This window comes from Macrobrachium nipponense, chromosome 12, assembly GCF_015104395.2.
Source record: "Macrobrachium nipponense isolate FS-2020 chromosome 12, ASM1510439v2, whole genome shotgun sequence".
Classification (NCBI taxonomy): domain Eukaryota; kingdom Metazoa; phylum Arthropoda; class Malacostraca; order Decapoda; family Palaemonidae; genus Macrobrachium; species Macrobrachium nipponense.
The window spans coordinates 94,086,250-94,112,009 of NC_087205.1; the positions used below are offsets into that span (position 1 = coordinate 94,086,250).

Sequence of the window (25,760 nt, forward strand, 5' to 3'; positions counted from 1 at the left end):
AGTGGCCCAAATCATCTCGGATAATTTCTCAGCTCTCATCATAGCTCGAGAAGAGAGAATTGGTTATGGGCTGGGCACGGAACGTAACGATCCTCAAGAGGTTCGTTAAACTAGTGCACGTCCATGCGGGTCTTCTCGATCGAAGGCAACAACTACTGACGTCTGAGTAATCCTCACTTAGAAGTATGTCGAAAGTGAGGAGAGACTAGGGCGTCCTTTCGTTAAGTTTTTCGTATATTGAAGACGAAGGAGCTTCCTCTTAAGTGTTCCCTTATTCATGATCTAGAGGATTAGCTTTAGTCGCCACATGTTGGCCTCTAAGAGTTGGGATTCACAGAGGTCAGGTAATTCAGAGAATTGTCCAAAGACCCTTCCCGAGAGAATCGGTGTAATCTAACATCGTCACTTAGTGAAGTATCTAATATCTCGTCTCTGAGTCTGAAGGCGTTCAGACTATCGAGAAGCGATAAGATCTTCAAGATTAATGGCAGTCTCTTGGCCAAGGCAAAGCAGTGCTGCCTATTTTCAGTGTTCAATCGGAGGGGGCCGTTTCTGGAGATAGTGAAGGGAAATGACTGTTCCTCCACCTCGACCTCTGTGAATTTCGTCATGGTTCTATCTTTCCGTATGAAGTATGAGATAAGATAGAAGTCTAACTATTGTAGAAATATGCAAATATGTGTTGACGGCCTCTAGGCTCAGAGATTCGGTTCTGTCAAACAACAAAGCTTCACGATCTTGAGGTCTGTGGAGATCTGATCTCTGGATCAAAGGTTCCGGCATGGAACTTAGACGTAGTCTGAGTTTCTGATGCCAAAAGCATTTCGAACCTATCCTTTCTGCGAACTTAATACACGTGACCAGAAAGGCTAATATTCTAACCGCTCTAGCCACGGCAAGGAGGGTTAGTGAGGTTTTAGCCATCATCAGAGGTTTTGGCTTTAAAGGACATAATGCGGTCTGTCCTCTAAGCCTTCCGTTCTTGATAAGAACGAAAACCTGTCTAACCCTTGACCCGAAGGCTTGGAGACCAAGGGTATGGCACAAATTATTGGGCAAGGGCATTAGAGAGTCCTGTGCCCTGTAGGGTCTCTCAAGTTTTATCTTTATAAAACTATAGAAAGTCAGGTCAACGGACAATCTGCGGTGTTCCGTAAAAAGACCAGACTGGTTCATGTCCAAGAACACCCTGGCATTATAGCCAAGGAGTTATTTTAAGAGGTCTCATTCATTATGTTTGCATAAAGATTTGAGATTTTTTCTTAATATCAATGCTCAAGAGGTGAGGGCGGCTCGAAAGCATCCGACACCGAGCATGACACTCAAGTAACATCCTGAGTGCCACGCTTTAGCGAAGCAACTCTGTGTTCGCTTCACACTCCCGACGGGATGTGAAGACGACATTTCAGATCCGTAAGTCGCTAGGACCATACATATCCGTAGATATATTATTGGGTGCAGGAAGCAACACGAATCCTATCCTATAGAAAGGGATAGGTGTGCTTTTAACTTTGAAGGGTTGGTCGCTTGAGGCGCGTTCCTTTTCTTTAGCCTAGAAGTTATGGAACTAACTTTGATAGGTTAGGTCAGGTGGTGGTTTTAGCTTCGGTGCCCTCAGAAGTATGGTCATATGGTCTAGTCACATTGTGGTCACGCCCCCGTTGACAGATCATCTAGAGCGCACCAGCATTACAGGTCTCTACCTCGCTGGCAACTCTAGTAACGCAGAAGCAGACTTTGGTGACAGTAATCACGAAGTCGGCTATGCTAACAGGTCATGAACCCAAGATGTATATCATCTACTTAATTTAGTTTCCCAAAAATCCTATTCTGTCTCTTCCCCAACCATCCGGAAGGTTGGGATTCAGCTATATATAAATAGCTGTCAGGTAAGTTTCATGAACAAAATGTTATTGTTATAATACAATTAAGTTTGTTCATACTTACCTGGCAGTAGATATAATTAAAGTGCCCACCCACCTCCCCTCAGGAGACAGTGGCACTGATAAAATATGAATAGAAAATGGGGAATAGTTCCTGATATCCGCCCTCCAGCGGCGGGAATGGGTACTGAACCACCTGGCCGCCCAACCCTTGCGTGGTGCCGCGAATTTTTAAATTCTGTCGGACTTCAGAAAATACAGCTATATATATCTGCCAGGTAAGTATGAACAAACTTAATTGTATTATAACAATAACATTTTTTTCATTTCTGATGGTTGCATACTAAACTTCAGGCAATGACAAAAAAAGGAGCCAAAAATGAACTCTTAATCTTCAAAACTAAGCGCGCTATGATTTTTTGAAAAAAATATTTTTTCCGCTCCCGCGCTCACTCTGAAACGTCTCCGGCACACGGGAGACATTTTTTTTTTTACCGCTTCGGCGTTTAAGGGTTAAGGTATGAAAATGATAAATTGTTCATAACAAAACTCTGGAGTTTTTTTTATTGCTCTGCCAAAGAAAACTATTGATGGAGTTTTTTTTATTGCTCTGCCAAAGAAAACTATTGAGATGGTTATTTGTCTCTTGTCTGCACTTGTTCTGACAACCCTTAGATTTGAAAAGTTACTGAGGTCAGATGGCTGCCAATTCGTGTGTTGATCATCCACCCTCCAATCATCAAATCTCAAATTCAGCCATGTAGTGTCAGTACAGGCAGTCCCCGGGTTACGACGGGGGTTCCGTTCTTGAGACACGTTGTAAGCCGGAGGAACATCAAAAATCCTAAGAAAACCTTACTTTTAATGCTTTGGGTGCATTCAAAACTATGTCAACTGCATTCTTATTGCATTTTTTCATCAAAAAAACTTTCAAATATTGATTGTTTTGCAGTTTTGGTGTCATTTCTTGTGCCAGATCAGCATTGTAGGCACAGTAACCTTGGAACATGCGTTGTAACCCTGGAAATAATTTCTGATGGATATTATTGAAAAGCACCTTAACCTCGGAACGTTGTAAGCCGAACCCATCGTAACCCGGGGACTGCCTGTTTATAGGTTTTTATTTTATTTAAGGTTAAAGTTAGCCATGATTATGCATCTATAGGTGCCAAGCAACACATGCCATCCCCAGGCCTTTTACAGTACATGCATGGAATTGAATAAAATCGCTCAAACTATAGTATTTACCGTATTAAAACATAGAAGGTAAAAGATGACTTGTTTTTACAGATAATACAGGAATGCGTAAGAATAGTATTGGAGCCCTTCTGTCTGGTGCACGTCACAATGATGACGACGGTCCAGATGATGTACCACATCATGAATCAAAACCTAGAGCAAAAAGTGAGTAGTAGTCATATTGAGTTTTTTCTTTTTGGTGTATTGTGTACAGTAGTCTCACTCTTGCATTCTTAATAGAATATAATTTTTTTTCTCTCATAAGTCAAGATTTATTTAATATGGGTTGTTTTCTAGTTTAAAATCTATGAGGAAAGTTGTTTTTAACAGATATCTCGGTATTACATAAAGTAAAAACATGCCATGATTTTTGTTTTTTATAACCAACAGTGTAGTATTAGTTTTTGGACAACACTGCCAGTGAATAACGTAATGTTGATGGGCACTGAGTATATTTGTAGCAAAAGAAACTATAGTGTGTAGGATTTTTGCATTGTTCATATATTTTGCTTTATTATCTGTACCAGCTCCTCAGTAGCTATCTTATCCCTGCAGGTTCTTTGATTGAAGATCTCCAGAATATGGACCAGGGCTTTGATTTTTCATCCATGGGGACTATGGGAGACTTCTCAGGGTGGGGTTTTGGAGATAGTGATGTGGGCTCCAAGAATGATGATAATGATGATGATGGTGGTGGTGGTGGTTGGAACCGTCGCAACAATAGAGGCGGAGGAAGAGATAACAGAGGAAGAGGTGTCGGCGGCAGAGATCGAGGAGACAGAGATGGTGGAGGAAGAGGAGGTGGCAGAGGAGGGAGAGGCGGAAGAGACAGGGATGGTGGTGGAAGAGACAGGGATGGAAGAAATCAAAGCAGGGACAGAGGAAATCGAAGAGACAGCTTCAACAATGACTCATGGAAACAGAATGATGACGACGATGACAGAAATGATGACGGAGGTTGGAAAAAACCCAATCGAGAAAGGGGTGGTGGTGGTGGAGGTGGCGGTGGCGGCAGCAGTGGTGGTGGAGCAGGAAAAGATCGTGGCAACAGTAAGTTTCTTTTTATTTTCTTGGATACATGCAGCATATGTTTAGTTGATAAATTTTTTTCATGATAAAGTATGGCAATTGTGTTTAAGGTATGTAACTAGTATTTATATTAGGTAATGTTCTTTCTTTTCAGTAAAGAAACCAGGAGACTGGACTTGTGGGGCATGTGGCTTTGATAACTTTGCTTCTCGTTCCCAGTGCTTCGATTGTGGTGCAGACAAGAGCAACAATAAAGGAGGCGGAGGAGGAGGAGGTTAGTGAGAGCATTATTTTGATGTTTTCCATTTCAGTTGTACAGACAAACTGAGACCTTAACAACAGATATGCTGTACACTGGCAGAACGAAATTAATGGCAGAAATCTGCAAGTGGTCAATTCTGTGGGCCAAATACCGTTGGTATAGTGAATGACCATTGCAGTGATGTTAACTGACCTCTCATTATAATAATGGAGAGAACAGAAGTACACCACAACTAACATGCTTACTGATCCTGTTTACAAGTACATTGTACAAGACTTTCTTGTAGGGTTTGGTAATGGAGGCACTTTGAAGATGTGAATAAAGGGTCGTATTGTGTAATTTATCGGTTGGAGGCAACGTTTAAGGTAGCTAATTATGCACCTGAAAGAAAAAGGAGATTGAGGGTTTCTTATTTATTTTGATGTACTCTACAGAGTAACATCAATTGCCAAAAGAAGAAACATTCTGTATAAATAGATTCTAGGTGTGCTCAAACATTTGATACCAAATTCAATAATTATGCTAAGAAAGTTAAGTGGTTGTTCAGTTCTCAGTAAATGGAGCTGAGATTTTCATAACTTTTGAAAAGATTTACCAAGGACTAAAATTCTTATTTATGTAGCAATAATGGCATTGGAAGAGTCTGAATTGCTTTACAAACTAATAGACAACATTTACCACGGTCAATCTGTATGGGTGTTATAAATTGTTTGTGGCATTAAAATTGGATTTGAAATTGTTAGTATCGGGATAATATAGCTTTACTTGACATGGAAGGCTATGAAAATTAAAACTGGTCTTATGGGTGGCCTCGGTTGTAATTGTTAATAACATTGTTGGTAACACAATGCATTTTACTACAAACCTGTTCATCGTACATCACCGTCTTGTTACTGACAAGGAAATCCTAAACATCAACTTCCATCAATCAAGATTGACAGGTCTCTACTGGATATGTTCATTTCAGTGTATGATCCACTTTACTCTCGCTTTCAATACCAAATGAATAAAAGCCAAGGTACTGGTGAGGGAAGCAGTGCTTGCCTTGTTTGTTAATGGTCTTGTATGAAAAAACCTATTTTGTTCTTTAAATACATTGTTCCTGATTAATTATGCTGTTGCCTGAATAAAAGTTTAGGAGAGTCCAAAGGAGTGGGGCCTCCCAGACAAGGTTTGTGGTTGATTGAATGGTAAAAGGAATTTTTGATGCAAAGATTATGAGGATGCAAAACATTGTTAGTAACATGCATGAGTGTGTAATCGAGTAGTAACCATGAGTGTTGGGATGATGGTAGCTGTGCTTCACAAGAGCTAACAGATGAGAATTCTTGAATATATATCATATGAATTCAAATGAAGGAGCATGTTCCCTTCCTATTGTTACCACATGGCATGCTAGGAGAACACTTCCAAATATTCTTGTTGAATATCCAGATTGAGATGATACCCATTGTGGAAAACTGCAATGTTGACCTTTGGCTCTACACTAAATATCCCTCCCAAGTCCTTCAGTGATCCTAGAGATAAGTACCTACATAAGGCATAACCCTTGACTGCATTTAATATCCCTCCAATTCCTCAAGTGATCCTAGAGATTAGGCCCTACTTAAGAATAAGAACCACCTCATCTGCACCTTCCTCCTTTCTCTAGTGACTTTGCTATTGACCAGCCTCTATGACTGGAAAAACTACTACTGGCATTGTAGGTCGAAGAGCCCCAGATGCTGGTCAGCTTAAGACTTCATACAATTGAAAGACTTTCTTTCAAGCATCCTTAATAGGTTGGGAACGACATTCAAAGCTGAAGATACCACATAACTAATCCAGTGCAGGCAGTCCCCTGAAAAGGGGGGGGTTCTGATAAGGGGAAATTGCCGGCACCATAACTTATCTGCGCCAATAACTGGAAATCTGTACATTATGGTACCAAAAATGGCCAATTATCAACTCTACATAAGCGCCATAAAACCGGATTGCCGATAAACCACGACTGCCTGTACTTCAGTGAAGGAAGTCCCTCCTGTTAGGTCATATGCAACACTCTTCCTTGCTATGCTGAGGATTAATATTTATTTAATGTAATACTAGTTTTGAAAAAACAACAATAAAGCTGCAAAAAGTTGGCACTGCATATCTACAAGCAAGAAAAGTGGAATTTGTTGATGGAAAAAGAAAAAGTGAGGTACCATCTTTTTTAGCACATATTGTTAGTGATGAAAAGGTGAATTATACAGTGATGAATATACTATTTATTTGCTTCATTCCAGATAATGAATTCAGGTTTTGTTTTTCTTAGACAAAGAAGGGTGATGAAAAATTCGTTAAATGAGCAATGTTAGAGGGTCGTATTCCCTGGACAAGGTGTAGAGCTTCGTGTTAAGGCTTTAAGAGGATGAGTTGGAAGGAAACTGCTGAAAGAGTCAAAACAATTAGATTTGATCCAAGAGAAGAACCTTGGGAAAATTTAGAAAGTCTGCAAACCACTTGATGGTTCTAGGATGGGTCAGCAAGGTTCATTTTGGTGTTCATCAATGTTTGCAACTTCACCAAAACCTTTCTGATCTGGCTGAAGAGGGAAAAGCATGAGTTCTAGATTTTACCACAACTGCTTCATCATCACTTTGGTCTTCCTGGCTGCTTGATCATATTAGGACTGTTAGTGAATCTGGAATGTTGTGCAGAGATCAAGTGGAGTACCCCATGACTATTAACATGCCCTGCACTTGTTCATCAACCATGCCAATTGGAAGACTGGAATTGGTATCATCTTTTTCACCTCTGGAACTTATTTGGGCATAATTTATGGCACGTTCCTTAACGTCACAAAGATTTGAATGGTCATCAGACATTGAATCTGCATGGGTTACTCATTTGCATAAAATTTGTTGCTGTCATAGTTGTCAGACTTGACGTTTCATCCTTCTAAGTATATCAAATTTTTGGATGTTTGGAAGAACAGTTTATAGTTAATTTTATGTATGTCTTATTTTCAGTAAATGATATTGGAACTTTAAGTCTGGTGGAATCAGTGGAACTCTTGTTGCAGGAGGTCTTGTGTTACTGTCATTGAAAGTCCAGTGGAAGGAGTGTTGATCCTCTCAGCTCCACTTCCCTGCTGACTTCCTGCAACTTACCTCTTCCCTTTACTTGTCAACATTCATAACTTAGCACTATTTATTGGTTGTCTGTTTTGTTCTAGACTTCATTCTGAAACCCATTCTGAAACCCAAACAACTGGTAGCCTCGACTTTTTCACAGCTTTTGCCGTGCCATCCTTTTCATTTATCTCCAGCAAGTGAACTGGACTGCTTGCAGTATCCTGTGACAGCTATCAGATTGGACATCCTGACAACCAGATGTTGAAGGGGGTAACACCTCTTCTCAAGTATTAGGATGACAGGCCATTTGACCTGGGTGGGAAGAGTTTTGAGACTTAGTTTTCTGTCTTTGCTGTTCATTCATGGCATATGATAGATATCCTCATATTTTTGGATGCTGTACTTTCTGTTGTTGATGACCAGAAGTGTCCTTTTTCATATCCTGAAATACACTACTTGTATGTTTAACCCTCCCACAGCCGAAGGCTTATAACTTGCAAATTTAGCGTAATTTTTATGACTGTCATTGGAAAAAGTGGTCTGCAAGGGGTTTAGAAATATTCATTTATAACTACCCATGGAATTTTTTCTTCTTCTTTTTCTTCTTCCTCTTCTTCCATAAAATTAGCCCAGTCATGGGCTAATTTATTAGCCTAGACTTTTAGAGTTGAAGTACTACTAGAGTTTGTTCCTGACTCCTTACTGTGCCCAAGGTAACTGCTGGATCCCATGGGTAAATGCAAATACAGTGCCACTCATCCTCTTAAGTTTCATGCCTTTTGTATAGGATTTCCTTGAAAGTAAGGTGAATGGATCATGCAAACTCAATGGCCAGGACTCTTGGTCCTTGGAACATTGGGATGCTAATATGGTCATAGATGACTAATGGTATTCTTTGGGAAAAAAACTAATATATTTAAGAACTTATTATTTTACTGTTTTAGATAAAAAAAATTTATTGGTTTTGTCTTCTACTTGGATTGCCCTTTATACATTCTTCCGCATTTTTTTCATCTTAAATTTTTACCTTTCCTTGTCTACTTTGTTTCTATTTTTATATTTTATAGTCTAAATTCTTATTTCCTTTTAAATTTTCATGTATATCATATACTCTGTATCATATATAACAGCATTTTATATAGGCTGTTGTTAAAAGTATGAATCAGGCATAATTAAAACTTTGGTGATTGAAGTTTTTTTTTTATTATTATTATATATGATCAAGTTGGCAATATGTTACTTGAACGGATTAGTAACCCCATTACTTTTGCATGTAAGCCATATTTGTCTGTTACTTTTGAAAGTTAGCCACAATTACCCATTTTCCATTTTTGCCTTACATGAATCTCATGAATGTCTGGACGGGAATTGAGAGGTTCAGAGGGTAGTGCATCTCTTGCCACGAAAGCTCTATAGGAATGTTGTCTAGATAAGTCTCGTGTATCTGGGCTAACATTTAAGGCATTTCTAAAAGTATCACATATGAATTGTTTCCATGAGTAGAGTTTGAGGTTTTTGGTAGTACAGATGAAATTATGTTTTGCTTAAAATGTATGGATTTTGAAGGCAAGTGCCTTAGATCCATAGTGGAGCTTGGAGCATTTAAAAGTTGTAGATGCTCTGTAGCTCCATAAATTATGCTGGTGTAAGTGTTATAATGATCTGGGTACCTTTTACCAGGTTTTTTATAACTTATAGTACTCTGTATGCATTACTGATATCATTAGTATTGTTTATTCGGATTTTACTTTTATATTAAGTAATGGGGATAAAAGCTATCACTTGTGATGTACTTGGAAATTGCCCAGAGCCTTGGCAAGTGATAATCTTATGTTGAGTTCCTAAAGTGTGGCATTGTTAGGCAAGTTGAAGAGCAAGACTTGACTTTTTGCTAAGATCTGAAGAAGAAGAGGGTTTAGGGAGATTTATTTCACTGTTGTTCAGGCCATTTCTCTGGGCAGTAGAACTTCATAACCTTGAAATGGGGAATGGTCCAAAAGACACCTAGCTCATTGGAATTTTGTCCTATCATGTTGGAGGAACATTCCTTTGACTCTGGGTTATACGGGAGACCACTCAAGGTTACTAAGTTTATTCTGCATATAATTACAACGTGGTATACAGTATTGAGTCCTATCAGCAAGTTTGAAAGAAATTATGCTGATATTGGACAGGTTTGATTGCAAAAAAATTTTGACAGTGTAATAAATACTCCCTAAAGTGCCAGCCTCTTTGTATCCATTTTGTAAAGAGGCCCATGTCATTTACTTGGCAGTTTTATGAATTCATTGGTGCCTTTTACAGAAATTGAGCAAATTCATCAATATTTTTAATCATGTATTAATTCATAGAATGAATTTTTAGTGCTTGAAGCTCAAATTCTGATATGAATTAATACTGGTGGCCATGGTGATATAATGTTCTTCAGCTGCAAATCTTTAAACTCCTTGTCTGCATCAGGGGGATGTGGAATCACGAAATGGAGTACTGTATTTAAACAGCTTTACCTGCTAGGTTCGAGGTTTAATTAACATTATCTCTCACCTAAAAATGTGTTAGGAGGGCGCCGGGATTCAGGCTTTGAAGACCGTGGAAATTTTGGTAACATGGCTGGTGGCAATGCCAGTTCTCTTGGAAAACGAAACCTCCCAGAGGAAGAGCCTCAACCAGAGCCTGAAAAACGGTCCAAGTTAGATGCGGATATATATGGTCCGCCTATGATCACAAGCTGGACTGATATTAAAGAGTATGATGATGATCATGATGCACAGATGTTCACTGAAGAAAATCAGTATCTAGGTGAGTCATTGTGGATTCTTCTTGTTGCTTTTTGTAGCTTGTAGTCTTTAGTTTGCATGTATACTGCCATTGTTTATGGCTCTTGTGTGCTAACAGGCAACATTTAAATTAGGTAGAACTTTAACAAGGCACAATTCACTCTAGTTTCTGTAATGTTTGCAAGATAGATTAGACCTTTGAAATTGCAAACTATTGTAACATTTAAAAGATAAACTCACAGTAGGGATTGATTTTTTGTGATGTAGCATACTCTAAGCTTAACTAAGGTGTTATATTGGAAATAGTTACTAGATACCCAGGTTTTTACTATACAGTTATGTTAAATTCCCACTTGACTTTTTTTTTTTTTTTCACGTAGTTAAGTTTTATGAAGAAACTATTCTTATATGAATGGCTAACACTCTTGTCCTGTAAATACGCAATGTTTTTTTGGTGACTAACTTTGTAAACTTGTTTTCGTTCAGATTTCAAGGAATTTATATACAATATAGTAGAAAGTGGTGGTCTGCAGAAACATATCTTGGAGATCTGAGTGCTTTTAATATTTACTCTCACATTGGATGAAGGAATTGTAGAAGAATTGTGCTTCTCTAGGAATAGGTCCTTATTAAAATATAGAGATCATATGATAATGGTAATAATTAGTTTAAAAAGTCCTTATTTGAGTAGGCTCACCCTAGGGTGTGTTATTGCAAAGAAGTTTTGAGTTTGACTCTTGCTAATGTGCAAATTGAACTTTTTCATATAGTGCCTTAACAACAATGCTGTGCTCTTTACAGAACGAATAAGAATTTTCCATCTGTAGGATTCAGTCTTTGAAGTATGCATTTGTTAGCCTTTCCTTTGCTTTAGCTGTATATCTGTTAAACTAAATTAGTCTACCATGATCTTACTTCATCTTAGGAAATTTGCGAAGGTTTTGTATTTCTCTCCAAGTATCTAATAATTGAATATACATTCTGATTTATGAATACCTGTTTTCATCTCGCAAGTAATTATCCTGTAACCATTCCTTTGCCTCTACTGCATGCCGGCAAACTTCTAGCTTGATATTACTCAATTTCAGCGAAGTTTTTTAGTTCTTGTGTTTTCAGTATCGAACAACTCAATTTGCATGTTGAGTGATCAATGAATACCTGTTATTATTTATCTTATTGCCAGTAATTATTCTGTAGGCCAATGTTGTGGAGGTAGAAATTTTGACAGTTTTCTGGTTTATAGTTCTCTAGGGTATGAGAGTCATTAACCAGTAACATTTACTGGTAATTATTGTAGTCATACATTCTACTGCAGCATACACCAAGAATTTCATGGTAGGACATCCAGATTCATTAACACTAATGCTTTGTACTTTAAGTGCTTGTGGTCCAGAATTTAATAGGGAAGGCTCAGGACTAATCAAAAAACTGTTTTATCATCATACTGCAATTTATTTTAATCAGGTCAAATTACCATTAGTATGTTTAAACTACACTTGAAAACTAAATTCTTGCTACTTAGTCTTCATTGTGCTAGGGACTATTTTGTTACATAGTGTATGTTCATTTGCTAGGGATGTGTTACATATACATCTTATGGTAGGAACTGTTCTCGTTGCACATTAAGAGGTCCTTTGGAATGCAGTACATTCACACATACACTAGAATGGTTTTGCTGCAGCTTAAGTCTGTCGGAGTGCAGTGCAGTCCACTTTATTTTAAAGTCTTCTTTTTTCAGTACATAACTTGAATTCCCCCAATTCCTATTTTACACATTAGGATATATGGAAGAATTAAGTTTTAATGATCTTACATTTTTAGTGGGGTTGTAATTACAAGTAATTGATTTATGTGCTTTTATGTTCCATATACTATGTAGAAGTAGTGCTTTTCTATTATCCAGTGCTTAAGATATCAAATTAAGTTTGTTCTGCTTATCATAAATACATTTTAGAAATTGTTGGTGAGAGTAAGCACCACTGAAATCAATTTTGCTTATGTTTTCAGTTTAAATACAATTGCCTTGAAGTACACCAATTGCAAATTTGCTGGACACTTATATTGCTGGAACCTTTTAAATATAAAGCCATCTCGTTTTGACTTCCCATATTTTGATCAAGCTTTTGTATCACAGAAGTAAAAGTGGCTGCCTGTGTAGATTCTTTAAAGTATTTCAAGATGTGTGTTTTGAATAACTTTTTGTTTACCTTTAAAAAAACAAAATACTGTGATAGCAGGACCATTGAAAAAAAGTTAGCATCCAAGACATGGGAGAATCTGAATTTTAAGAGAGAGAATTCAGGGCACTCAATGAAATCTTGAGTTTTTGCAGTAGTGCAATCTTCCTCTTACAGTATTCTTAAGTATTGTATAATTGAAGTTGATGGTATTTCATTTCATTATTATACTCATAGTTTTATATTAGTAATTTACACTTTTGGAATGATAGTTTTGACTCATGATGAAATGAAGCATTTGGTAAAATTGAAACTGAAGTCTGCTACTGTTGTGATGTTTGTTGGTTAGGATGCAGTTTGATTGATTTGTATTATGATGAAAGTACAGAGATTTAGTTTAGGCAGTGAGCCTCCCATTAAGTTTTTGTAGATAATGGCTTAAGTAGGAACATTAAGTATTATTGGTTGGTTTGGGAAGATATAGTTAAGGTCATGAAAAAATGTCATTGCTTGTCTCGTCTAATAAAAGTTTCTTGAATGGATGGAATCTTGCAGCTCAGCGATTTGGTGAAGGTGTAGTCAGAGTACGCTACACTAACCAAGGAGTGGTTGGCTATTACTGTATGGTAAGTACAACTTTCACATAACGTTTGTATTTTACTTTTAAGCCTCTGAACGTTAGTTTAGAAGTTGCTTATTAAGGTGACTAGATATGTTTATTATGGTTTCAATTTATTAGGTGACTGGATATGTTTGTTTCACTTTTTTAAATGTAACATGAAACTCAAGATTCACTTGGAAAACTATGCCTTGTTAAAGATAGAATACTAAAATATTCTCTGCAGAGGTCTTCACATTTCATTAATTGGCAACTTATTGGTGTGGGACCTTTGCATCATTTCACATTTACTTTTGAGGTTTTTATTTGCCAAAAACTGTTGAGTGGGATACAAAGGAAAAGCATTTCCCATAAAAGCAAAAGGGGAGGACATAGCTATTGTATATCAAGAGAAAATTAATTTTCAAAAGCAACATACAAATATATTTGATAAATAATGTATAACTTCGAACATAGGACTAATGTGATACAGTGTAAAGAGTATACTGTATAAATGCAGGTAACAGTTATTTGCTGTTCAATCACATTGTAACCTTAAAGTGAATAAATATTCTAAATTTTGCCAAGAAGCAAAGTATTTAAAGTATAATAGATCTTGGAATGTGTCTGTTTCTAGATATGGTAAGCTTTGTGAACAGTCCTTAGTTTTCTGGCTCTATTAGATTTGAGAGAGTGGAAAACAATAAAAGTTACATAAAAATTATTTAGATCTCCGTATTGCAGAGTAAATTGTTATAAATCCATAGTTCACTTCAAGTTGTGAGGTTGGGGTGTTAGTACCTGATCATCATGCTTGTAGTCTTGATTTAGCTAGAGTTCACTTTCAGTACCATATGTTAATGAATACACAAATTACAAATTGACCCAGGATTGAAGACCATTGTGCCGATATATAAACTTGTTTGCCCTCTCGCTTGATGACTATTATAACTTTAACCTGCATTAGTTTGTCAGCCATGAGTTAGAAATTGACTGGTTTAATTCAGATCCAACATTTTGTTTAAATTCAGTTATAGACTCTTGTGAACTCTATAAATTCAAGGAAAATGTTTTTTGAGGCATATTTGCTAAATGAATCGGTGATCAGTATTCCTTTAGGTAATAAAGCTGTTTCTGATTCTTAATGTAGAAAGGGTAAACACTGTGAATAAAATGAAAGCAGGAATGTAAGTAATTACAAGTATGGATAAAAGGTGCATTCAGTTCCCCTTTCACCTTGATGCCAATGGCCAAAATCAAACAACCCTTATAATTAGATAAAAAAAAGGTTGGTGTTGACATCTTAGTCATATGGGACTAAAATATATTAATTCAAAATTATAATTGTAATAATGAAAATATGACAGGAACATTTATTTATACCAACAATAAACCTATTCATAGTCACAAACTATTTCACTTTCATTATAAAGTTGTACAGACCCTTCATACACAAGTGTGCATGGGACTAGTATACAACTTTGTTATATACAGCATAGTTAAATGTCAGGTCCATTAGTCCGTTGATTTCAATGTTTTTCAATATTTCCTACAGCTGTACAAAAAGCCTAGGCAAGATTTTCATAGAAATGTTGAGTTTTGGTCATTTTTATAGGTGGTGATAGTGTATTCCTATAGTAATGTACTTTATCAATTCTGGAGGCAATTATTGACCAAAAGTGGCCTGTTACAATAGTTGCATAACACTCGAGGTCATATTAGCTGTAAAAAATACGCTGTTGTGCAATTTTATCTTAATCAGAATTTCTTCGTCAGTTATATATGTAATAATTATAATAAACTGTATTGTTGGTCTGAAAATACCACCACGTTTTTTGTTCTTTGTATGTATGTGAGTGTATGCACTTACTAAATTATAGGAACAGATGATGTATGTATGCTGCTGTACCCCAAGTTAAAATTATGCATAATTTATGCATAAAAGCAAAACTTCAAAGATCAGGGGAGGGAGGGGTTGGGGAAGTTGCCTGATAATTCGTAGTTACCGCATGGCCTGGTGCTCTCTGGTATTATCTGAAGACATCACTATTTGAACTTAATATCCTGCTATAAAATTATCAATAAGGATAAAGTGAATATGAGGTATTTTAGTAGATTTGAAAAAAATATTAATATTTAGTTCTTGAGAAAACTTTTATAATCATGTGATGGAGCACGGTGGTTTACTTGGTTCTATTTCCCAGAAGTGTATTGATACAGTAATTAGAGGTGTTCAAATTTTATACTAAAACCATTGAAATTTTGAGTATGATAAGAGTGAAAACTTCTGTTCTCTGTACCAAGGATTTCATTCTTCTTTAATGTACAGTATTGTACTAAAAATTAACTTCACATCTAGGGGCTCAATATTTTATTATATTAAATTTTTTTACTGAGACTCCAGAGATTTATACTATATTCTAACGTTTTTCCCTGTATTTAACTTTTGCTCGGAAGGAAATTTTCCTTATAAAACATTAAAGTTCAGGAGGGGAGAAATTAAGAGTTAAAACTTGAGAGAAAAAATTATTTTCCTAGGAAACATATAGTACTATGTCACAGGCATGAGTTTTTATTTAAACAATATTTGTTATAAGAAATGCAATCTGCTGTCTTCAGTGTGCAAAATTGCCCTGGTTTTCTCTTAAAACTAAATCTATAAAATGTTCTGTTTTGCTATAATTCAGACCTTTGAACAATACAGCGGGAGTAAAATGTGAAAGTTTTAGGATTGAATCCTACATTGGGTAAATGTAATTGGGTTTGTAATGTCCTTAAAATACCTAATACTAATGATTTTAATAGACCAAATAAAGTGGAAATACCTGCTTGGGTGAATCACAAAATTTGTGGCGGTTCTAATCTGTTACTTTCAGTCACATCATTTGTACGATTCTATAACTTCCAGTAGCGTGTTTATTATCAGTGAACCTTACTTCATAATTGTTTAATCTGTCAAAATATGCCTGTTTTGTATTTTTATTCGCACTAGAAAATTGGTTACATATTACTAACAAAGAATTCAAGATCCAAGAATGGAATAATAGAATGTAACATACATGCGAGTTCGTGTTAGTCTTTAACCAAGTCTAGTGAAAGCTACTGTAGCATGTGAAGTAGGGAGGAAAGTGGGAAAACACCTGAAAGAAGACAATGGCAGTATATAAGGAAAAGGAAAGGAGTAGGAGTAGAATCATGTTACATTTATTTAAGTATTCAGCTAATTGACAAATCACACAGAGAACAAAGCAGTGTGAAATGAATTCTACACAATATTTTTTTCAGTTCACATTAGTTTTAGTGTGAAGCAGTATATAACACCAAAAATATTTAGAATGAACCCATTAATCAATTGTTGCCTTCGGTGCAACAAAATGTCAACTCCAACTTGTACCATTCAAAGCTTGAGAGCCCCCTTTTGTGCATGCCCAGACCCACATGATCCATATTTTCTCCCATTCTTTGTGTGCCCAAGGGAATTCGAAGCCTAGAGTCAGGTAAGAAGGAGGTTCTTGCACTGTTATCATGTTTAATTTGAATTAAACAATGCATTGGGAACAACTCCCCAGTATCAAAGGCTACATAAAAATTCTTTTCCAAAATGCTCACCCAGCTTGCAGGCTTACAAACTAAGTAAATGAAGTTTGAGAAATGTGTAAAGTGAATTCCAAGAATATTTACCTTAGGGTGCTGTTAAGAGTAGGCTTTCTGCTACACAATAAAATAAGTGAACTTGTTTAACTAAATGCAGAATGAAAAGTAATGCTGATGCAAATTGCAAACAGTGCTCTTAGGAAGGGGGACATTGTCAATATTCAAGTAACAAGGAGAGAGAGTCAGGAGTTAAGTGTCATAGTAGGTCTGAGCAAAGGCAGTGTGAACCTGTCTTGAATGGTACAAGTATTGGTGATTGGTATAGATTTAATTTCACAGAAGCATGGCAACCTGTGACATGTATTTGTGGTAACAATGTCATTTTATGAAAGCATGTGGCTTGACCCAAGTCTACATGCGTGCATGATTTACTACTTTCCTGTCATGTAATTAAGTGTACCAATTGTGAATTGGTTTATTGTTTAATGTAATTTGGTTCTATGCTTCTTGCTGCCTTTTCCATAAATACTGTTTTTTTGCTACATTTAAATTTTCTTACCATCCCTTCTACAATAAACATATTTAAATTTACCTATTATTTACACTTGATATTCATCAGCTTCCTATAAGTAAAGCTCATGCATCAAAGAGGTTGTAGAAGACATGCCAAGCAACTAAAAATCACATTCATGTGATGTGTTTATATCTGTAATTTATGTATAGAAGAGTCATATTGTGCGATGACTAGAGTTGTGTTGGCTTGTGATCATGATTGGTGATATTGAATTGTGAAATAATGGTAGGATTTCTCTTTCCTTTCAGATATGTGACGTTGAAATGACAGGGGAAAAGCCCTTAGACCTACACTGCAATGGTATGAAGCACTTAAAGGTAATGAGAGAATAACAGGGTTGCCTGTGTAACCTTTCATCTGATTTCATGTTGGTGTGACCATGTCCCACCAGTTTAGTTGTGGAGTTGGGTAAGAAAACTTTGACTAAGAGTCAACATCCTGAGGAACTACATTTTGGGATATTGAAGGAATCAGTGAGGCATTAGAACCAATGACACTTGCTAAGTAGTACTTACAGGACATTGAAGAAACCATCGTTTACTCTGAACACATTTCTGTGTTATAAGTAGAATTATTTTCTCACAATTTTGCAGCAGGTAAATATGCTGCCATGCATACAACCAAAAAGAAATCTTCTTAACTCAGGGAATAATTTATTATACCTGATTTTGTGCTGCACCATATGACTGTACATCTGCCAGAGATGTACATTCAGTTTTAAAATTGGTGTTAAGCATTGTTTTGTACAAATATACGTTCCGCTGGAGATATGCTCTGATTTACGCCAAGTTTACGTAGCTGTTGCTACCCTTGGGGAAAAAAGATCGACGGAATGATTTTTTAATAGTATGATCCAGGGTTTTGCGACCTAATCTAAGTAGCAACACTAAGAGATTGTGATTTTACATTTAGGTTAACCTAAGCCAAAGATGGGAAGAAGCCAGTGGCAGTCATTGCAGTCAGGACTACCAAATTATGACTAGACTGAATGTGCGGCTAATATTATACAGTATATAGTTTCATCGATGTGTTAAAAATACTCAGTGTCAACAACATGGAGTATGATCTCCCTGCCAAGCATGTGACCTTGGAAGGTCTCTGTAAAACTTGTTCATCTAAGATTGATTTATCCTTTTGATATATACAATGAATAATGAAACATTTTGAAAATTTTCATGCCAGATGATGGGCTAGATTCAAAGAAGAAACTATAACTATATTTTTAATCCAAATGAAAGCATCCTAACTAATGAAATGATAATGAATACCGTATATTTCGGCGTATAAGTCGACCCTTTAGCCCCAAAAAATCATGCCAAAATTAGGTGGTCGACTTATCTAACGGTAACAAAAAGTGAATCTTTATTATTTTGGCATATCGGTACAGGAATCCAGGCTTTACAGTTGGCTAATGACAAATGACAGCCTTGTTGAGGTAACTATGTATGTAAATACCAGTATTAAAAACATTTCACACTGTAATACGACAATAATAATACAGAACATCCATTACCTTAAAGTAAATGAAAAAAATCAAAGTAACTTGAAGAAACCCCAATCGCACAGCAAGTGTAAACATTGCGTAGCCATTTGTAGTGCAGTAATTGAGAAGGATGCGTTCACTCTGACAGTTTTGTATTTACTGGGGTATTGTTCAAAAACATTTATGGTATGAAACCTTTATTTATCACTTTAAATAAAAAAAAAAATTTGTATTTAATAGTAAATATGTATTTAAAATCCTTCAAAATGACTTGAGTCATCGTCACTTGAATTAAACAATTCATCAAACAAATTATCATTTATGGTTTCATCATAAGGATCCCAGTTTGAATCTGGTGAATCAACTGCAGGTTCGTTTTCCCTCAAATGAGCCTGTTTATGCCATAGAAGAACCAATGGTCAAGGAATATTCCAACACAATAATAGAATACCGGCACGTCGTTTTAACAACCCAATCAAAACATGAACTTGAGTGGTAGTTTGTACAGACATATAGTATACATAGGCTCTTATGCAGCGTTAGTTAGCGCTTTGTTTATTTACATTACACTCGAGTAACGTATCTTTAGTTTCGTCATTTCTAATCATATTTGCCAGTATTCATCTTTTATATATTATACAGATTTGTTAATATACCGAGTATATTACCTGTATTTCTTATGGTAAGTAGAGAACACATGTACCGTAATAACATTCAGGTTATTTTATAAGAAACGTTTTACTCTGCTGCTTATTTTGAGCGTACGGTTGGCCTCACATTTTATAGGTCGACTAATATACCCGATATTAGTTAGTCATAAAAATTTACTCAGAAGGGGGGGGGGGGTCGACTTATACGCCGAAATATACGGTAATCATCGGAGATTATAAATATAAAAATAATTCTAGCATAACAGTTATCAAAAACACAAAGAAAGAAAAAATCTCATAACATTGTATGTTTTCGCGTGACACCACACTTGGACACGAAAGTTAAATGTCTCAGCACTTGCATTGATAAGTAGGATGACAGACTTGGCCGCACCACTTTGTCTCAGAGGTCATCAATCATAAGCTTACGTAAAACTAATGTTCCTCTCATAGGTTTTGCTTGGCAGCTTGCCGTAGATGGATACAACAACAGTAAGGAATATAATAAATTTATTTAAAAAAAAAAAAAAAAGTGGAGGCAGACTCCATGGTTGCACTACTATCGAAGATCCTCATTGGATGGTCATTGAAGGAGCTCCATCTCTCCCCTGACACTGGTGTTGCTATGAAGAGAGAACATAATGCTCTCCCTTCAAGTTAATGCCCTAAACATCCGTAACAGGCCATATGAGGCCAAGATATTAATTCATCAGATTCCTGCCAAGAAACACTTTATAACAGAGAAACACAAAGAAGATAGGCTAGGGTTTGCATTACAATGTTATTCTGTGGCCGATTATTTATTTATTTTTTTTAAGACTGTCTTTTGCCATGAGGAGGAGACATTCTCCACGGATAAGCATACTAGTCTTCTTCAGTGCTGGCGTTTACATTAACTATATTAATGTGGAACTCTTATTAATTTTAATTTGGTAGAAGCTTAGATAATAAGAAATTCAAAAAATAGACATATTATATTCAGCAGTTAATTTTTTAAGAGGTATCCAAGTGATGGGCCCAGTAGCAAGGAAAGAAACCAGAAATTACATATGATTATGATATTATATATATATATATATAAGTGCAATCCTATCCTATTATTAAAAAAAGACATGAAATTTGTTAGTCCAATTCAGAATATTTTATATAAGCAGTTATGCAAATAGGCATAAGTGTCATTAAAGGAAGTCAATACATGATAGTGTCAGACATAGTATATATATAGATATTGATATATGCCCTTTGTCTTGAATTTCTGCCTTGGGTTTTTGCTGACTGTGTTGCAGACAGTTGTTAAATTTAGTGCTTTTCATATACTGGCAAATAAGCCAAAGGCTCCAAAAATTAGTGATGCTGATCATCAAAACTGATAGATAATGTCGATTTTAGTGGGTCATTCAAAGAAATTCATACTATGTATTTTGGACCCCTACTAAATAACATTCTGGATCACTGATTAGAAATGGATTTTGCCCGGCAATATGTATTGGTCTGCACATCTCATAATCATTAATAAGATTTAATAGTCTACGGTAATGCCCTTTGCTTTGAATTTCTGATTAGGGTTTATGCTAACTTTATTTCTTGGGGATTTTAGGTTTAATGCAATTTTATAATGATCTCTAGTCACCTGCATTCAGATAGTCTGAAATTATCCTTCTTTCAAGTGTTATCTAATCCATTTAAGCTTGCTGAGTTTGGTTTTATGTTACCTGATACAAGTTTTATAAAAGACTGCTTTAGACTTCCTCGGTTCTGACATAATAAAAGACTTCTTAGACTTCCTTGGTTCTGACATATAGTTTCCCCTCATCTAAAGTTTTAGTTCTAATCATGTTCAAGTTAAACTCTTATAAATGTTCTGTATTACATCATATATTAAGCAACTTGAAAAAATTTATATTCTTGGAGAATGAAATTTCATAAGCCAAAATGGGAACTGTATTTCAATGGTTTCTTTGAGTGTGCAGACTTCAACTTTTATGCTCTGTAAACTGCCCTTGGATGAATCAAGGACCTTGCACTCGGGCAACCTGTGGGTAAAAATCCTGAAAAGAACAACTATGTTAACTCTACAACTCTTTAATGTTGTTAGTTAAATAAAGCAAGGATCTTAAGCAGGGCTGGGCATGCACAGTAGGGGCTTGGGCATGCGGAGTAGGGGCTTTATAATCGTTTCACATTCAAAATGAAGTGAATGAGAATTTCCTCGTCTGTAGAAGTGAGCACTTCAACTTTTGAGAGTTCCCCACTATATTATGATGTTGGGTTGAGTGTGAAATACAGTTCAGTTTAAGATGGATAATGTTAAAATGTAGGTTTTACAAAAGGGTCTTTGATATTCATCAGAAGACCAGGTGCTTGAAGTAACTGATAAATTAAATGGTTATTGGGGTTTTGACGAAACAGCTGTTAACAAGCAGCTTACTTGAAGCTTCTTGCAAATTACAAAAGTGTTACCAGGTATATTGAGGGATGAAAACTGAATGGTAAAGAGGAAATTCTTGAACTGAGAATCTCTAAACTTCTTAGTTTATTCAAACAACATTTGTTGGGTTGGTAGCTTATTTTTACTTTTAACTTCCAACTGTATGTTAGACTCAAAAGAGAAAATTCTTTCTGTCTGCAGTTAACATCAGTTGACATGGCTTACACACATTAAATGGAATTACTTTTCATTGATTAATTGACAGCTTGCATCAACAATTTCAAAATTGACAGTACACCATAACCCCTCCTTGGTGTATAGTACTCTTTCATGAGAGTAAACTAAAGGGGAGTGCTATGTACTGACAGAACATAAAAAAAGTTGCCTAAGCTTTCAGCTCATAAGTTTATTTTAAAATGAGACTGGTTTGGTTTCACAAACTTGACCTCCCCTTAAAAAAAAAAAATAGGTTGATTCGCTTTTTTTATTATATATTAGAAAGAGCACTACAAACTTAAAAATGTCCTTATATACAAAAATGCCAGTTTCTGCAGACTTATTTGTATGAATGATAACATTTGCTAAATGGGATTTTCACTCGAGGTTCCTTGTGAGAGGTTCAGTTTTCGTTTCCATGTTTCCATGAAGTATCATGTATTGTTTTATAAGTGCCTTCCTCTACCATTTTCCTTTCTCTCCAGAAGGTGATTCTGGTTGGCATTTAGTACATATGGTGACTGTTTTTAGTGGGTACATGTAGGTGAAAGTGGAGCCGCCCAGTGCCTGACAGCAGGCAACCATAGGCCGGCATTGTTTGAACTATTATTTTTTGTCTTGGGAGAAAAGTAAGAGCATATTTGGAATCCTCTTTAAAAGTTCTTCCTGAATTATGTGTTTTCCCCTTCTACGAATAATAATGAAGTTTAGCATGGCCAGATATCCGGATCAAAACGGCACCTTGATATGAACCATCCTTGTCATCCGTCCTCAATTCAGTCCAGTACTTTTGCCGCATATAGCAAACATGCACACGTAGTCCACCTGTCAGCTTTATATATAAGATTTATTAAATATTTTACATTAACTTGGTCAACAGCCGTTTAGCATCGGTTACATATATCCATTATAGCTTCAGCAACTTTCATTCTAGAGCTCTCCTTAGTTTCAGTTGAGTGCTGAAAGATTTAATTTTCTTAATGTTTCAGTAAGTATAGATTTACTGTGACATTTTCAACAGGAAAATTTTTAATATGGGAATAATATGGTGGTTTTTCTTTGGTATGATTCTTTTATTAACTGAACAGTTACTAGATTTCTTCAAAGACATATTTAATTCTCCTGCCCAAGCTTGATCACATTCAAGGAAACTGTGAAAATAATTGAGTTTGCAGCATTGAAAATGGGTTTCTTAAATTTCATCCTGAAAGTACTTTTTGTGAATATACTTTCAGGCCTTTTTTTTTTTTTTTTATGCATACTTTGTACTTGCCTTTTTTTGACCTCATTTCTTGGTTTTCAACTGTAAATATGACACACTTTTTCCAAAAGGTTAGGTGTCATTAGGATTGGTGTATTCCCATACCCAAGTATCTTTGAGCTTGTGCCTGCTTGAGATTTTTGGGATCCTTGTGTTTATATATTCACTTTGAGATATGTTTGTTAATCTTTAATACTACCCCTTCCATTGGAAGTCTGTAAGATAAGTAATTTATGCCCTAAGTCGAGATCAACAAAGAGGGGGAAGTACAGTTAAGTGGATTAAGTGAATTGGTAGGACAAAACTACTGAAAAGGATGATAATAGTGGTCTGGGGAAACGTGTGTGGTGGTGGTGGTGTTTTTTTTTTTTTTTTTTTTTTTTTTTTTTTTTTTTTTTTTTTTTTTTTTTTTTGGGCAACCACAGACCTCACTAGCCCTTCATATGGCAAAAGTAAAATGTTGAGGTTGCTGATTTGATTGGGCTGCATTTTCTGTCGTCAAGATTATGCAACATTTCCCAAACAGGTGAATACAACCTGTATATGAAACCACTTGGTGCATTTGTTGTTTATGGGCTGCTCTAGGCTGGCTTAATCTTCAACAACAACAGAGCATGTGTTATGAAACTGTAAAGTCACTGATAGATTTAAATGTAATGTTTAAAGTACTTTAGTTTTAAAGATACTAAATTTTGTAGCTACAATCAATGTAAATGTGTGTGTGTGTGGTTTTTTTTTTCTTTGTTGGTCCTTGTGGTTTTCCTTTGTTTTCCTGTACAGAATGATTTTTCACTGACTGTGTCAGTAGATCTAAGTTACAGATGTTTTGCCAAAGTAATGACAAGTGTTTGTGTCATTCCAAGTCAGTCCTGTTTTACAGGCAAATTGGTTGAATATTAGGTACCAAGAAGGGAATAATTGCTGCATCAGGAAGGGCTTGGAACAATATCTTGAGCAGTAAACCACCTTTTTATGTGGGTTTGTTTCTCACTCCCATGACTTAGTGCAGGATCAGTGTAATGGTTTAGTTTGACTAAATGTTACATGAATATTCAGAGTGCTTGGCAGAGAGAGAAATTTTTCAAGAAAAATCTGCCAAGATTCACAAGAACTTTTAATTGTTCAGGAATTTTCTCCCATGCTTTTTTTTTTTCTCCAAAGTAAATTGTATGTGGGGTGAAGTAATCTGATATTTATAAATATTGTTTGACATCGATGACCTTAGCTGTTTTGATGTCCAGTACAAGGTTAACAGTTATCTGAGGAGAAAAAGCTTGCTCCTCTCAAAAATAGCATCTGGAATATGGCAAATCTCCTTTTTTTTTCTTTCAGTAAACATTTTTGTTGGGTGTCCTTATGGCAGTGTAAGCCAGAGGGATGAGAAAGTTGGTTTGTGGAATTCAACTTGCTTCCCACTCTGAAAACTCCTATTTGCCTCATCACTGCTTTGTTATTAGTGAATATGTAACATAAAACCATTTTTTTTTTTTTTACTGAATGTTGGATGATTACCTAAACTTGGGATAAGTGTCAGCTCGTCTGTGGATGTGTTGATATGTTAGATGTGTACATAGTGATAGTTTGGAGTCTTTTTGTTGAAATTAAATGGTAAGTAAAATTAAAGAAAACGTTCAGAGTTGAGTACATCACGTAAGTTTTAAGGCATTTAGACAAATCAAGAGTTGCAAGTGTTTATGGTGCTGTTACTGTGGTGTTATACTTCAGTTTATCTTTTTGTGTTATTCATACATGGTTCTCCAAGTAAATTGCATATATGAGAAAACAGGATATCTGTAATACAACCACCTCTGATATGGAAGCTCAGAGTAAAGCCTAGGTCTGGTTGGGTTCAAGTGAAGCACCAAATATAGTGAAGCTTGTATGGAATTAGAAAACCTACGCTTTTGCTTGAGGAAGCAAGCTCTTAAGTGCCAACCTTCGTGCTTGGTTCAGGAAGTGGATTTTGGTAGAAAATGGATATCGCTTCTTATTAATTTGGACTCCTGGTTTCCCTTTACCCTCTTTTCCTGTAGCTGCCTTACTATGAAGATGGCATCCACCATCCCTTTTCATCTCATGAATCCATACTGCTGTTTCCCGATCTTTACAATCTTTCAGCCTGTATCCTCTCTAAAATTTTCAATCCATGCTCTGTTAGTTAATTCCCCTATAGTTACCACAATCCATGACACCTCCCTTCTGCTTGTGTGTATATATGCCATTAGATTCTCCTCCCAGTCCCTTGGCATTTCTTCCACTTCCCATATAACTTTTAATAAATCCAGCGTCCATTTTTCCCCTCTGTATCAATTTGGAACTCCAATGGACCTGGTGCCCCCGCCCCCACTCTCTCTCTCTCTCTCTCTCTCTCTCTCTCTCTCTCTCTCTCTCTCTCTCTCTCTCTCTCTCTCTCTCTCTCTCTCTCTCTCTCTCTCTTTTTTGACACACACAATGCTAAAGAATGATGAGATTCCTGGATATATGACACCCC

General features: G+C 36.1%; 1 protein-coding gene across 1 annotated transcript in view; it reads left to right on the forward strand.

Moving 5' to 3' along the window:
* Positions 1 to 25,760, forward strand: part of LOC135224880 (uncharacterized protein DDB_G0290685-like) — an 80,495-nt gene that overhangs the window by 25,600 nt on the left and 29,135 nt on the right. The window contains exons 2-7 of the mRNA XM_064264203.1: positions 3,174 to 3,287; positions 3,678 to 4,172; positions 4,306 to 4,425; positions 10,071 to 10,310; positions 13,021 to 13,091; positions 17,480 to 17,548. Coding sequence (XP_064120273.1) covers positions 3,174 to 3,287; positions 3,678 to 4,172; positions 4,306 to 4,425; positions 10,071 to 10,310; positions 13,021 to 13,091; positions 17,480 to 17,548 — 1,109 coding nt within the window. The remainder of the gene's footprint in view (positions 1 to 3,173; positions 3,288 to 3,677; positions 4,173 to 4,305; positions 4,426 to 10,070; positions 10,311 to 13,020; positions 13,092 to 17,479; positions 17,549 to 25,760) is intronic.